At 43.8% G+C, this 15,574-nt stretch overlaps 1 protein-coding gene across 1 annotated transcript; it reads right to left on the bottom strand.

Moving 5' to 3' along the window:
* Positions 1-12,812: 12,812 nt before the first annotated feature.
* LOC123412339 lies at positions 12,813-13,539 on the bottom strand. The gene is made up of 2 exons (XM_045105294.1): positions 13,410-13,539; positions 12,813-13,276 (listed from the first exon to the last, which is right to left on the bottom strand). Exons 1-2 carry the CDS (start codon positions 13,468-13,470, stop codon positions 12,960-12,962), a joined length of 378 nt encoding a protein of 125 aa, XP_044961229.1. The 5' UTR covers positions 13,471-13,539; the 3' UTR covers positions 12,813-12,959.
* Between the last annotated feature and the right edge of the window lie 2,035 nt (positions 13,540-15,574).

A 15,574-nucleotide genomic window follows, 5' to 3' on the forward strand; every position in this document is an offset into this window, starting at 1 on the left:
GGCGTCCTCATAGCGGTGAGGTTCTTCCTCCATCTCCTGGGACAGCTCCCAGAATGGCTTGCTTGAACCGCCGGCCTCATCATTGTGGGCCATGTTTCGCTCTGAATAGGAAAAAAGTTTGGTCAAAAAGTTGGTTATTGTCAAGGAACAAGATCATGGTCGAGGCACACTAGGGTTTGTCGACACCGAGGCATCCTAAAAGCTAAGCTTTTATCATTTAGGGTTTGTCGACGCCGAGGTACCCTAAAATCCTAAGCTTTCATCATTTAGGTTTTTATCGACACCGAGGCACCCTAAAAGCCAAGGTTTTATAATTTAGGGTTTGTCGACGCTGAGGCACCCTAAATGCTAAGTTAAGTTTTCATCATTTAGGGTTTATCAATGCCGAGGCACCCTAGGTTGACTGATATATATGGGTTTCTTCTAATAATATACCCTATCAAGAAAAGGGAAGTTGGGCCTAATCACTTGGCTCTATTGCCACCTATGGTTTAATGCAGCAAGAATAGAGGGGCAGTTGATCCTACTTAATTAAGTACTAAGATACCCCGGCCCATGCATTAGTCGCAAGTACCCCATATGTCCTATTTTTAGCAAAGTCATGCTAAAATTCACGGAAAATTTCAGCATGACCTTTGCTGAAAATAGGACATATGGAGTAACTGAATTTGCCGGAACGGAAGTTAATCGACATTCCGGCAAACTCAAGGGCCTCTCGGGGTACCTGCAAAATCATCACGACACGATGGTCGTAAACAAAACCCAGCAAACTAGCACCACAATGCTAACATCTGGATGCACTACATTCCAATATTTATATGGAACTATGAATGTCTACATTTCAACAGAAAGTGCAGGAATGGATGAACAATGAAGATTATGTTCTCCTAGGATACTTCTATGGCAGGCGTATGTCCAGCATGAAACATGGAAGTATCCCAAGATAGAAACAGAGGTTGCTGGTAGAAACTTAAAATGGAAACCCACTGGCTGTTGGTTCAACCCCATTGGGAAGATTAATATGCTGAATGTTTGAGAGAGCAGTGAATGAAGACAGCAAAAAAAATCATACTGTACAAACAAGATAGTACTACTATTGTTGTACTGTAGAAGGAAAGAAAGAACACCTGCAGCGAATGGGGTCGTCGTAGTGGATGGCTACTTGTCTTGGCTGCATATACACATACATAGCTCAGTGTTAATATTGCATTCTCTTCCGCGAGTAAATTTATTCATCAAGCTGTAAACATCGGCATGTGCACGTGACAAGTATAAACCATACTGCTACATAAGTTATTAAATTTATTTGCAAGGAGCAGAGGTATTTACAGTTGACAGTTGATATAACTATATGGGTGCTACAGATGAGTATTGTATGACCAAACTCAAAAATCAAGTTGAATTGCTAGCACTAGGAGTGACCACTGCTCAAATCTTCCATTAATTGCCTTACCAGACCCATACCACAATAGTATAATACATTGGCATGCTGCCAGAAAAGGCAGGCCAGCTGTATACATTAGCACACTAGACAAATAGACAGCCAAGCAGTATAGCAAGAGGGGAAACAATAGCAGTACAGCACAGTGGAGGATAATGGTACAGAAATTAAGTGACTAATCGACAATGTAGCATAGCATAGAAATTGCAGAAGCTAAAGTGGCATTCCAAAGAAACAACCTCCAGGAAAAAGCAAATCACAGATGCAGTAAGTCATCAGTACAATAATGCATTGACATTAGCAGAACCCTACCACAATATAATGGTAAATGAGCATGACTAATAGACAGATGGACAGCCAAGCAGTATAGCAAAGAGCGGAAACAAACAGCAGTACAGCATGCTGGAAGATAAACGGTACAGAAATTAAGCAGCTCTCTATGTCTCTTAATAAACAAACAACAGTACAACACGCTGTTTGTTGGTACAGTTTGTAAATTAGTTTTGTTTTTGGGTCAAAATTTTCCACTTCGCCGATGGAGCAGCTCTCTCTGTCTCTTAATAAATGAAAAGAAAAAAGATGGTGGAACATTGCACAAGGTTTAAAACTATTGCTGTTGTTGCGACAAAAGCCTTGATGTGTGGATGCCGCAGTAGGAGTAGCATACATCAAGGATGCTGCTGGCACTTTGTCTACCTTGCATCTCTTCATTCCTTCAAGGATGAAAACAGTGGTGGAGCCAAGGAAATGTGTCCGAGTGCTATGAAAATAATTTTCCGAGGGTCAATCCATTGAAAAAAAGGCTTTTAACAACAAATAATAATACTACCTCATATCCATGTTACTTGTCACAGTTTTAATGCAACTTTATACTCCCTTGTCCCAAACAAACTGTCTTAACTTTGTATTTGGTTTAGTATAAAATTGTACTAAGCTTAAAACATTTATTTTATGACGGAAAAGTACTAGATTGAAGGGAGTACACTGTTCATTGCAACATGAGGAGTTGTACTACTAGAGGATCATATGCCCAATAAGACTACCCACTGCAGAAATATTGGTAAAGTCTCTCTCAACTCTAGGACCTTCACATCGTATATGTTCTGCATGATTTTAATACTTGGTATTTATCTGTTCCACTTGAGAATTATCTATGTCTCCTCATTTTTTCCCTCGTGCTTTTGCAGATATGTCAGCGACAGCTTTCATTGAGCCATTGCATGTGATAGATTACGCCGCACAGCTGCTGCGTTCTGACATCCATTCGAGGCCCCTCTCAGATGCTGAATGTGTTAAGCTCTTCTTACTAAACTAAATTTCCTATTAACAACAAATAAAATGCGGGTTGCTTGACTGAAATATGCTCAATGCCTACTGTCCCAGAACTTATTTACTCTTCTCTTGTGTTGTATTCACACCCTAGATCAAGAAGGCACTGAGAGGAGTAAAGGTGGAAGTTACTCATCGTGGAAACATGAGAAGGAAGTACCGAATATTTGGTCTGACAACTCAGGCAACTCGAGAGCTAACGTATGGAAGTTTGTTATCATGGTTTTAGAAAGCATTTTACCAACTGAACCCTGCTATGTTCTTTGAAAATGATCGGTTCTTCTTGATGCCGCAGTTTTCCTGTTGATGAAGGGGGCACAATAAAGTCAGTTGTACAATACTTTCAACAGACATATGGCTTTGCCATCCAGCACACATACCTTCCTTGCCTCCAAGTTGGCAATCAGCAACGTCCAAATTATTTGCCTATGGAGGTATAGAAATTAAGCAGCTCTCTCTGTCTCTTAATAAATGAAAAGAAAATTTCGCTGGGAAACAAACAGTAGTACCAACTGCAGATGCAATCGTTTAGTGGAGATACAATTTCGCATCCCCCGGAGACCAATCGATTCGTCCCCAAATTCCAACTAGCAGCAGTAGCGCACGAACAGCAAAATTGCGAGGATTTATTGAACGCAAGGGCGAAGGAGAGGCGACCTGAATCGGGGAGAGGTTGTTGGTGACGAACTGCTAGAGCGACTCCCCCCTAGCGCCGAACCTCTGGCAGACGCTGCCGTCGGGGAGGCAGCTGCGGATCCTGGCCCAGTTGTCGACGTCCTCGACCCGGCGCTGCAGCCAGGTGGAGTACTCCCCGAGGCGGTACTCGCGGTAGCCGCGGTCGGAGACGACCGAGCCGGCGCCGCGGTTGGTGACGACAAAGGTGAAGGCGGTGAAGACGAGGAGGAGCGCGATGAGGATGAAGAGCAGGGGTGGAGGAAGGGGCGCCGCCGGTGGAGAGGACGAGGACGGCGTGGGTCTTGTAGGGGGACTTGAGGCGGCGACCGAGGACGGTGAGGTCGGGGAGGTGGTGGCCCTCCGCTGCGGCGGAGCTAGGGTTCGGGGAGACTGCGGGCGCTGCTGGGCGGTGGAAAGGGGGTAGGGGGGAGGCCGCGCGCGGGAGAAGAGATCAGGGCGCGAGGGCAGCCGGCTTAGGAATGGCGCACCCCGAGCGGTGCGCCATTAGAATGTTTTTTATATAGTAATGGCGCATGTATATGAGGTGCGCCTTCTCTATGTTGTTAACCTCTGAAGTAGCAGCGCAGTGGTCCGTGGGTTTTGCCTCCTAGCAGGAGGTTGCGGGTTCGAATCCTCTTCCCCCCTCTTTTTTGCACCTTGGTTTTTCTATGCATTGTTTTCTATGCATTGTTTTCAATGCACCTTGGTTTTTCTATGCATTGTTTTCTATGCATTTTTTTCTATGCATTGTTTTCTTGTGTTGGTTGCACCTTGGTTTGAGAAGTGCCTAGTATTTTTTTTTTATGTTTGCAAGTAGATGTCTAGTATTTTTTTATGTTTGCAATTAGATGCCTATGAATATCTAGTGCCTCACAACAACATCTAGTGCGGTGGAGCGGGGGAGGGTGCGGGGGGTGCTCGGCTGCGAGGGGGATCTTGCGAGGGGTGATAGCGATCGAGATGGAGGGGATCGAGATCGAGTGTCCTCATGAATATTCAATATTTTTTTCATATTGAATATGAAAAAATATCATCAAATTTAAATACAATCGATCTTAGCTAGCTATTTGTTCACAATCTTCTTGCCCTTATTTTTCGTAAATGGAGTTCTTCTCTTGAACGGACGTCCTTTAGGTAGGGTGGTCCTGCTTCTTCTTGTGGTGTATGCTGCTACTTCATCATCGTCGTCATGTTCCATCTTCGGGTCACCGTACTTGTCGAAGTCTTGCTCATTGGCGACTCCATCCATTCCGATGATCTTCCTTTTGCCTCTCCTCACGACAACACGAATGGGCTTTGGTGGGTCGGTAATGAAGAAGCATTGGTCCACTTGGGAAGCCGGTACCCATGGCTCATTTTTCACGGTGATGTTTGCGCCCGCGGTCTTGGATTTGGCTTCGGGTATAACCATGGTGGTGAAATACCGGTCTTCCTTTATGACGCTCTTGGAACATCTGACACGGAACATCGAGACCTTCTCTCCAGCGTAGCTCAGCTCCCAGATCTCCTCGATCCTTCCGTAGTATCTGTCCTTGTCGTTACCGGTGTAGGATTCCATCGTTACCCCGGAGTTCTGATAACCATCGCTCTTCATGTCCTTTCCCTCGGTGTAGAATGTGTAGCCGTTGGTATCGTACGCCTCATACGTCATCAGGTTGTGCTCAGCGCCCTGTGACAAGGCGAATATGAGTTGTTCTTCCGCGGAAGAATCCTCATGTAAAGGGTACGACACAAACATATATGCAACACCACAAACATATGCAACACAACAAACATACGTAGATCTAGCTAGGCCATAAAAAGTGCATGTGCACGTTGTTGGAGGGAGAAAAAAGTAGATCTACAACATAAAAGCTTTCCCCTTACTTACCTATCAAAAAAAGGTAATTTAACCACTTAATTTGGGTGAATCTATGATGCAAATGAGGTGAGGAGGAGGAAGCACCCGAGACAAGCTTGGAGGAGGAGGTGGAGAGAATGAAAGTGGGGAAAGTGAGTGTGGTAGGTGGCTGTCCAAAATATCTAGCTGGTCCCAGGTTACTAATGGCGCACCACCTACATATGCGCCATTAGTAACCCTGGTTACTAATGGCGTACCTCCTCTGGTGCTCCATTAGTAGTTATGTAAAAAAAAATTAGTAGTGGCGCACCACCAACAGATGCGCCATTAGTAACACTGGTTACTAATGGTGCACTAGCTTTTGTGCGCCATTAGTAGTTTGCAAAAAAAAACCAAATTTTTTTTTATAGTAGTGGCGCACTACTAACAGATGCGCCATTAGTAACCATGTTACTAATGGCGCACCTGGTGCTGGTGCGCCATTAGTAGTTTTGCAAAAAAAAAATATAGTAGTGGCGCACCGAGAGTGTGGTGCGCCATTAGTATCCACCACACTAATGGCACACCTCACATGGTGCGCTATTACTATATAGTAGTGGCGCACGGCTTGTGTGGTGCGTCATTAGTATCTATTTCATCTATAGCCCTTTTCCTAGTAGTGGCAGTGATTATGCATATAGGCATCATGCCCGTGTCAAGTAGACCGAAACTATTTTGCATCTACTACTATTACTCCACACATCCACCGATTCCCGTCTGCATCTAGAGTATTAAGTTCATGAAAAACAGAGTAACGCATTAAGTAAGATGCCATGATGTAGAGGAATTAACTCAAGCAATATGATGAAAACCCCATATTTTTACCCTTGATGGCAACAATGCAATACGTGACTCGCTACCCCTACTTTGTCACTGGGTGAGGACACCGCAAGATTGAACCCAAAACTAAGCACTTCTTTCATTGCAAGAACTACCAATCTAATTGGCCAAACCAAACCAATAATTCGAAGAGACTTGCAAAGATATGAAATCATGCATATAAGAAATCAGGAAAGACTCAAATAACATTCATAGATAATCTGAACATATACTCACAATTCATCGAATCTCGAGAAACACACCGGAAAAGAGTATTACATCGGATAGATATCCATGAAGATCTTGGAGAACATTGTATTGAAGAACAAAGAGAGAGAAGAAGCCATCTAGCTACTAGGTATGGACCCGTAGGTTTGTGGTAAACTATTCACGCATCATTGGAGAGGCAATGGAGTTGATGTAGAAGCCCTCCGTGATTGAATCCCCTCCGGCAGATTACCGGAAAAGGCTCCCGGATTGGATCTCTCGGAAACAAAGGCTTCTAGCGGCGGAAAAGTATTTCTTTGTGTCGTTCTGACAATGATGGAATATTTGGGAATTTATAGGACAAGAATTAGGGTTAGGATACCTGCAGGAGGTCCACAAGCCATGGGGCGCGGCCTACCCCCCATGGCGGCGCCCTGCAGGCTCGTGGCCTCCCGGCAGGTGCCTTGCCCCCTACTCCAAGTCTTTCCGGTCTCTTTCATTCCAGAAAAAATTATTCCGGATATTTTATTCCATTTGGACTCCGTTTAATATTCCTTATCTAAAAAACCCAAAAACAAGGAAAAAAACAGAAACTGACACTAGGCTCTAGATTAATAGGTTAGTCCCAAAAATAATATAAAGCAACATATAAATACATATTAAACATCCAAAATAGATAATATAATAACATGGAAGAATAAAAAATTATAGATATGTTGGAGACGTATCAGCATCCCCAAGCTTAATTCCTGCTCGTCCTCAAGTAGGTAAATGATAAAAACTATTATATGTGTATTTCTTTTCACAACAAACTATTATTTGTTCTATGACATGCGATAGAAATTATTATTTGTTGAATCACAAAAATATGTTGGTACCGTGCAACACACTAACAATTTGGTCAATAAGACGTAGGGTAGTTAAGATGGTTTTCAGGAAACGAGTGGAAAAATACCAAAGGTGGGAGAGGGGAAAATTAAAACGGGTTGTACATTAATTTTAGGGTCGCGATAACGCTTACACATGTGGTGGAAGCAACATTGACCAACACGCTTATAATACATAGATTACGTCACGTCACCGCATGCATGCATGCAGAAATCTTTTTTGATTTCTAGTTTCTAAAATGTTTTATCTCTTAAATGAAAAATCCGATTGAAGATCCATTTTCACCATTAAATCCGTATCGACGAGATCTTTGAAACTAGACACCATGTTGATATGTTTCGATGACTTTTTTCGGGCAACAATTGCCATGATGTTACACTGTAGTTGCCCTAGTGTTTACACTGAAGTTGTCATGATATGTTTCGGATATTTTTTTTCTTCTATGTTTAAAAGTAAATTTTGATGGATTACTAAAGAACTGCCATGATTCATACATTAAATTTGTCGTGGTTGATTACGAAATATATCTATGGTCCATTAATAAAAATTTCCATAAAAATAGTTGAAACATATAACGGTAGCTTTAATTTAGAAGAAAAAAATAGTTTGACCATGCATGACAACTTTAGTGTAAACAATATGACAACTACAGTGTAACATCATGACAATTGTTGCCAAAAAAATCATCAAAATATATCAATATTGGATCTAGTTTTAAAGATCTCGACGAGATGAATTTAATGGTAAAAATGGATTTTTAATTAGATTTGTTAATGGGGACTATTAGGCGCCGGTCAACCGGCCGAGACTCGGCCGGTCAAGCTTACACCGTTTGATTTAGCACGCCCAGCCGTCAGATCCGCAAGCTCGTCTTCGACCCTGTCCCCATTTGTGATCTGCTAAAAACTCAAACGACATAAATTCCCTTCGTCCCAACTTCTCTATGATCTTGGGCAGTGCTACGTCGACAGAAACCTTTTGTCGTCTCTTGAGCTTGCGTTGGTTTTCCCTTGAAGAGGAAATGGTGATGCAGCACAGGAGCAGCAATTATTTCCCTCAGTTTGAGAACCAAGGTATCAATCCAGTAGGAGAATCTCGTCAAGTCCAGAGTACCTGCACAAACACAAAGAGCTTGCACCCAACTCTATAAAGGCGTTGTCAATGCCTTCAAGATTGATTGCAAAGTGAGATCTGAAGCGGAAAGTGAAACGAAGAAAAAGTGTAAGGCTGAAAATATGATGTGGACTAGACCCGGGGCCATAGTGTTCACTAGAGGCTTCTCTCAAAATAGCAAATATTACGGTGGGTGAATAAATTACTGTCGAGCAATTGATAGAACCGCGCAAAGTCATGACTATATCTAAGGCAATGATCGTACATATAGGCATCACGTCCGAGACAAGTAGACCGATACTTTCTGCATCTACTAGACAAGTAGACCGATACTTTCTGCATCTACTACTATTACTCCACACATCGACCGCTATCCAACATGCATCTAGTGTATTGAGTTCATGACGAACAGAGTAACGCCTTAAACAAGATGACATGATGTAGAGGGATAAACTCAAACCAATGATGAAAACCCCATCTTTTTACCCTTGATGGCAACAACACGATGCGTGCCTTGCTACCCCTTCTATCACTGGGTGAGGTCACCGCACGGTATGAACCCAAAACCAAGCACTTCTCCCATTGCAAGAATCATAGATCTAGTTGACCAAACAAAACCCACAACTCGAAAAGAATTACAAGGATATAAAATCATGCATAAGAGAGATCAGAAGAAACTCAAATAAGATTCATAAATAATCTCAGCATAAATCCACAATTCATCGGATCTCGACAAACACACCGCAAAAGAAGATTACATCGGATAGATCTCCATGAAGATCATGGAGAACTTTGTATTGAAGATCCAAGAGAGAGAAGAAGCCATCTAGCTACTAACTACGGACCCATAGGTCTGAAGTGAACTACTCACGAGTCATTGGAGGGGCGATGATGATGATGAAGAAGCCCTCCACCTCCAAAGTTCCCTCCAGCAGGGTGCCGGGAAGGGTCTCCAGATGAGATCTCGCGGAAATGGAAGCTTTCGGCGGTGGAAAAGTATTTTCGAGGCTCCCCTGATTTTTTGCGGAATATTTGGGAATATATAGGCGCAAGACCTAGGTCAGGGGCGGCTAGGGAGGCCACAAGCCTGCCCACTGCCGCTTCCCCTGGTGGTGGAGTGGGGGCTTGTGGGCCCCCTGGAGCCCACCTGGCATGGCCCAAAAGCCCCCTGGAGCACATCGCAAAAGAAGATTACATCGGATAGATCTCCATGAAGATCATGGAGAACTTTCTATTGAAGATCCAAGAGAGAGAAGAAGCGATCTAGCTACTAGCTATGGACCCGTAGGTCTATGGTGAACTACTCACGCATCATCGGAGAGGTCATGGCGTTGATGAAGAAGCCCTCCGTATCCGAATGCCCCCTCCGGTAGGGCACCAGAACGTGCCCCAGATGGGATCTTGCAGAGACAGAAGCTTGTGCCGACGGAAAAGTACTTCGATGTTCTCCTGATTTTTTCTGGGATTTTAGGGAATTCATAGGCAAAAGACCTAGGGCAGAGGACGCCCAGGGAGCCCACAAGCCTAGGAGGCGCGGGCCCCCCTGGCCGTGGCTAGGGGGCTTGTGGGGTGCCTGGTGGCCCCCTGACCTGATTCTTAGGCTTCCCGATCTTTTTCTGTTTCGAAAAAAATCTTTTTGGCAGTTTCATTCCGTTTGGACTCCGTTTAAAATCCTCCTCTGAAAGGGGTCAAAAACATGGAAAAAACAGGAACTAGCACTTGGCACTGAGTTAATAATTTAGTCTCAAAAAAGATATAAAAGGCATACAAAACATCCAAAGTTTGACAAGATAATAGCATGAAACCATCAAAAATTATAGATATGTTGGAGACGTATCAAGCATCCCCAAGCTTAACTCCTTCTCGTCCTCGAGTAGGGAAGTGATAAAGACTGAATTTTGGATGTGGAATGCTACCTAGCATAGTTGTCCTTTGCAACTTCTTTCGTGTGACATGAATGTTCAGATCCGTAAGATTCAAAGCAATAGTTTTATATTGACATGAAAACAATAATACTTCAAGCAAACTAGCAAGGTAATCATGAACTTTCAAAATAACAAGGCCAAGGAAAGTTATCCCTACAAAATTATATAGTCTGGCTATGCTTCATCATCCTCACACAACTAATGTAAATCATGCACAACCCCAGTATTGGCCAAGTAATTGTTTTCGCACTCTTACTTTCTCAAACTTTTTATAACTATCACGCAATACATGAGTGTGAGCCATGGATATAGCACTATAGGTGGAATAGAGTGTGGTGGTGGTTGTGAGACAAAAAGGAGGAGATGGTCACATTGACTCGGCGTATCAAAGGGCTATGGAGATGCCCATTAATAGATATCAATGTGAATGAGTAGGGATTGCCATACAAAGGATGCACTAGAGCTATAAGTATGTGAAAGCTCCAAAGGAGAACTAGTGGGTGTGCATCCAACTTGCTTGCTCACGAAGACCTAGGAAAATTTTGAGGAAGCCCATCATTGGAATATACAAGCCAAGTTATATAATGAACATTCCCACTAGCATATGGTGGTGACGAAACGAGACGCTCTCAAACATGAAGAACATGGTGCTATTACGAAGCACAAGTGTGGAAAAAGATAGTAGCATTGTCCCTTCTCTCTTTTTCTCTCTTTTTTTTATTTGGGCTCTTAGGCCTCTTTTTTTCTCTTTTTTTATTTGGGCTCTTTGGCCTCTTTTTTTATTTCCTCAAGTGGGAAAATGCTCTAATAATGATGATCATTACACTTTTATTTACTCACAGCTCAAAGCTTAGAAATGACTCTATAGGAAATGCCTCCGGCAGTGTACCGGGATGTGCACAGATCTAGCTTGGCGTATGACGTTGAAACATCTCGCTAGCTATCTTACGATCATGCAATGGCAATACGAGAGTGACAGCACAAGTCATGAGACGGAACGGTGGGAGTTGCATGGCAATATATGTCGAAATGGCTATGAAAATGCCATAGTAGATAGGTATGGTGGCTGTTTTGAGGAAGGCAGATGGTGGGTTTATGTACCTCCAAGAATTGTGCGATACTAGAGAGGTTCGCAATGGTGGAAGGTGAAAGTGCATCTATACCATGGACAGAAGCTTGCGGCGGCAGAAATGTACTTTCGATGATCTCCTGATTTTTTCTAGGATTTTAGGGAATTTATAGGCGAAAGACCTAGGGCAGAGGAGGCCCAGGGAGCCCACAAGCCTGGGAGGCGCGGGCCCCCCTGGCCGTGGCTAGGGGGCTTGTGGGGTCCCTGGTGGCCCCTGCCCTGATTCTCAGGCTTCCCGATCTTTTTCTGTTTCGGAAAAAAATCTTTTTGGCAGTTTCGTTCCGTTTGGACTCCGTTTAAATTCCTCCTCTGAAAGGGGTCAAAAACATGGAAAAACAGGAACTAACACTTGGCACTGAGTTAATAAGTTAGTCTCAAAATATATAAAAGGCATACAAAACATCCAAAGTTTGACAAGATAATAGCATGAAACCATCGAAAATTATAGATACGTTGGAGACGTATCAGGCACACGGTTGGTCGTAGCTACACGGTGAATACACACCACCCCATGCCTGTAACAGCTCGCCCGTCGCCGTTTCGTGCGCCGCTGCTCGCCGGTCCATCTGTATGCAGCAAGCCATTGCAGCAAAAATATCTCGTGGACACCGGAAGAGCAGCTTGTGCCATTGGTTGGTTGTGAACCATTGCAGCACCCATCTTCGTTGGTCGCCCGAGCTTCGTCGGCTCGTCGCTCCCTACCATTGTCGTACAGTTCAAGCTTTTTCTTTCAACGGTTACGGTGGTAGCACAGTTGAAGCTTTCATTGCTATGGTTGAAGCTTTTTCTTTCCATGGTTATAACTTTTTTCGTTTGTTCAGTGGCCGGTGGAAGCTTTCTCGATCTCCGATTGAAGCTTTTTTCATCTAGGGTTGTAGCTATTTTGTCAAATGATTGTAACTTGCACAATGTTTGATTGTAGCTTTTCCATCAATGGTTGAAGCTTTTTAATTCAAGATTGAAGCTTTTATAGTCAACGGTTGCATCCCTAGTATGCTTCGGTTCGAGCACATGACTGCCATGGATTGCTGCATCGCCATGGCCATTGTCGTGCGTCCCGAAAAACACAGCACCATCCACAGCCTCGTCGCCCAAGGATTCGATAAGGAAGATGGATTGAGCGAAGGGGATGCGAGAAAGACGAAGTGGTCGAGAGGGAAGGGATAAGGTGGGGGAACACGCTGCTGGCCGCAGGATCTTGCCTGATCCAATGGGCCACGTCCGACCGACGTAAGACTTGTCCCGTGCCGGATGCAATCACTTTCCTTTTTCAATTAGAAGATAAAACATTTTTAAGCAAAAAACTTAAAAAGATTTTCGCTAATGTCATCTATTTTGACGTGGCAAAATGAATGATAATGAAGGCGTGTGATCAAATTGCAAACACCCACATGTGTGGGCGTTAGCTTTTCCTTAAATTTATCCATTCGGCCATTCAAGAGTTCCAATAATCATAATCCAAATCTTTTATTACTAGAACAGAAATATATCTTTTTATTATTATGGAAACATATTTGTGATATGATCATGATATCATTTATTCGCGTTATATATCTAACAGATGATGGTGGAGGATACGGGGTCGAAGCTGAACTTGGTACTCCACTCGTAGTTGAAGAAGACCTTTTCTTTAGGCCCTATCGGGCCGCCGCCGTTAAGGGAGCAGAGCTTGCCGTCGCCGTCTGGCTTGATGGCGGTGTCCGGGTAGACCTCGATGGAAGACTTGAACCCTGGGCACGCCAGCTTCACGTTCTTCTGCGTGCAGGCGCAGTTGTTCACCAGGTTCACAAAGTACTCTGGCCTTCCTCCCGGATCTGGCCAGGTGTCCGTGTGGACAACAATGTCTGAAGTTCTGCACCCTCCTGCAGTGCCTGCTTAAACACACGGTGAAAAAAGAGAGGTTATTTGTGGCTATATGGACCTAGAGACAATCTGATTGCAAATCCTAAATTGCTTGCTAGTTCTTGCTTCTTCATGATTGCTTTGCCATGCCTAACACCGTACCTCTGTTGCTGACGCCTAATAACAAACAGGCCACAAGGATCACCGCTGTCTTGATCTCCATGCTATTGTCTAGTACTAAGACCCGATGTGTAAGCAGATACGCTGTCTTGAGAGTGTTTTGTTTTATCTCGCTAATGGCAAATGACGGGCTATTTATAGGCGAACGGGCTATTTATAGGCCAACGGGCTATTTATAGGCGGAAGTTAATGTGCCATCGAGATTTCGAATCTTTTGTTTGAGGCAGTCATTCAACCACGATTCACCAAATAAATACACCGAATAAATACAGATTTGTTTGAGATAAGGTATAACTCCCTTTGTTCCCATTTATAAGGCGTAAATTTTGGGAACTTTTGATTTCGTAACCTTTCTAAAGCTTCTTGTCAGGATTTTTAACAACCTTGGAACCTTTGTAGAAGGTTCAAGTTCGATAACTCCTTTTCTCTTTTTCTGTGTGTTTTCTTCACGGTTTTCCTTTTTTGGTTTTTGTTTTATTTTTTCTTTCTATTTTTATCAGAGATTGTTGTTCGTCTTTTAAATGTCCCTAGTTTTTTTAGAGTATTCACAATTTTTCAAAAAATTATTGTTTTACTAAGAATGTTTATTTCTAAATATAATATTCAGATTTTCAAAAAATGTGCTCGTTTTCAGAAAAGTTTGGATATTTCAAAAGATGTTTGGAAATCTTAGAAATGTTCTAAAATTTCCAAAAAACAAAATTTAAATTTTTGCTTCAAACAATCTCTTGTCCACTTTTAAAAGTAATTATTTTTCTGTTTTGAAACGAAGAAATCATACTGAAAACTAAACATGTTGTCACCAATGGGTTGGGCCACTCGGAGAGCCCACGTTTTGGGGAATTTTTGCCCAATCAATTGTCCCTAGCAAGCCTTTAGTGGGGTGATTTCCCTCACGTTAGGGTTTTTTCCCTCCGGCGGCGATTTCGCCGCTGATGAGGTTTTGATCTTCCCCGCCGCCGAACTATCACAGGTTCTACGCCCCGTGCTCCGCTGGTGGCTCTAAGACCACGAGGGGACCGGGCTGGGCTGCTGGGGTAGCGATAGACTTAGGGTTCCACCACAAAAACCTGGTCGATCTTCCTCGGGTTAGGAATCTCATGTCTTGAGGAGACGCATCGGGATCAGCTGAGATCAGCGACGTCGACAGGATGATGAAGGAATTGGGTCTCCCTGAAGAGGATATGGATGACGTCGTCTTCGATGAGAAGGATGCCCCACCAGAGGCCGTCCGTTGGATAGCTCTGGCTAGGTTTCACTCTGAAAAAATCTACAGCCACACATGGTTCTTCAGAAGCATGCGCGCAGCCTAGGATCTGGCGCAGGTGGAAAGTTTCAGATCGCTCGAAGAAAATCTATACACCATCCACTTCTCATGCCTAGGGTATTGGGAAAGAGTGATGCAAGATGGACCATGGAACTTCCGAGGCGATGCTTTTATCATCAAGGAATATGATGGGGTGACCAAGCCATCGATGATCAATTTGGACTCCATAGAAATATGGATCCAAGATCCATGAAGTCCCATACAACTACGCCCACCTAGTTCGTGCATTAGCGGCCAAGGTGGGATAGGTGTTGTTCTCTGAAACCCCATCCCAAGATATCACGGGTAACTTCTACCGTGTGTGGGTCGGAATCAATGTCATGAAGCCACTCAAGAATGTTGTGTCCATGATACGGGATCCGAAGCGCCAAATCTACAAGGTGAAGTATGAAAAGCTACTCGATTGGTGCGTTGTGTGCGGTATGCTGGGGCATCTCTACAAGGAACATGACAATGGGATTCACCCCCCATCGGCACTGGTCTTCACGGAACTCCGGGCTGAATGGTTTATAAGGAGAGGTTGCAGCCCAAGCAGGGGCGTGACCGTAGGGGAGGTCGCCGAGGAGGACGCAATGGCGGCTGGGACAATGCAAAAAGGGAAGATATGAAGGGGAATCTAGCGAATGACATTAACGATGTTCGCATGGAAGATAAGAACGGGAAAAGAGATAGCAGCAATGAGATTGGGGGGATGGAGCTAGCACTGAGCAGATGGGGGGATGGAGCCAGCAAAACAACCAACTTTCTATATTCTCCCATGGCTCCTCAATGGCCAGTCCACCACTGAAAAGGGACCCAAAGAGATCAAAGGCAACTGCTA

The sequence above is a fragment of the Hordeum vulgare genome, chromosome 7H, assembly GCF_904849725.1.
Source record: "Hordeum vulgare subsp. vulgare chromosome 7H, MorexV3_pseudomolecules_assembly, whole genome shotgun sequence".
Lineage (NCBI taxonomy): Eukaryota > Viridiplantae > Streptophyta > Magnoliopsida > Poales > Poaceae > Hordeum > Hordeum vulgare.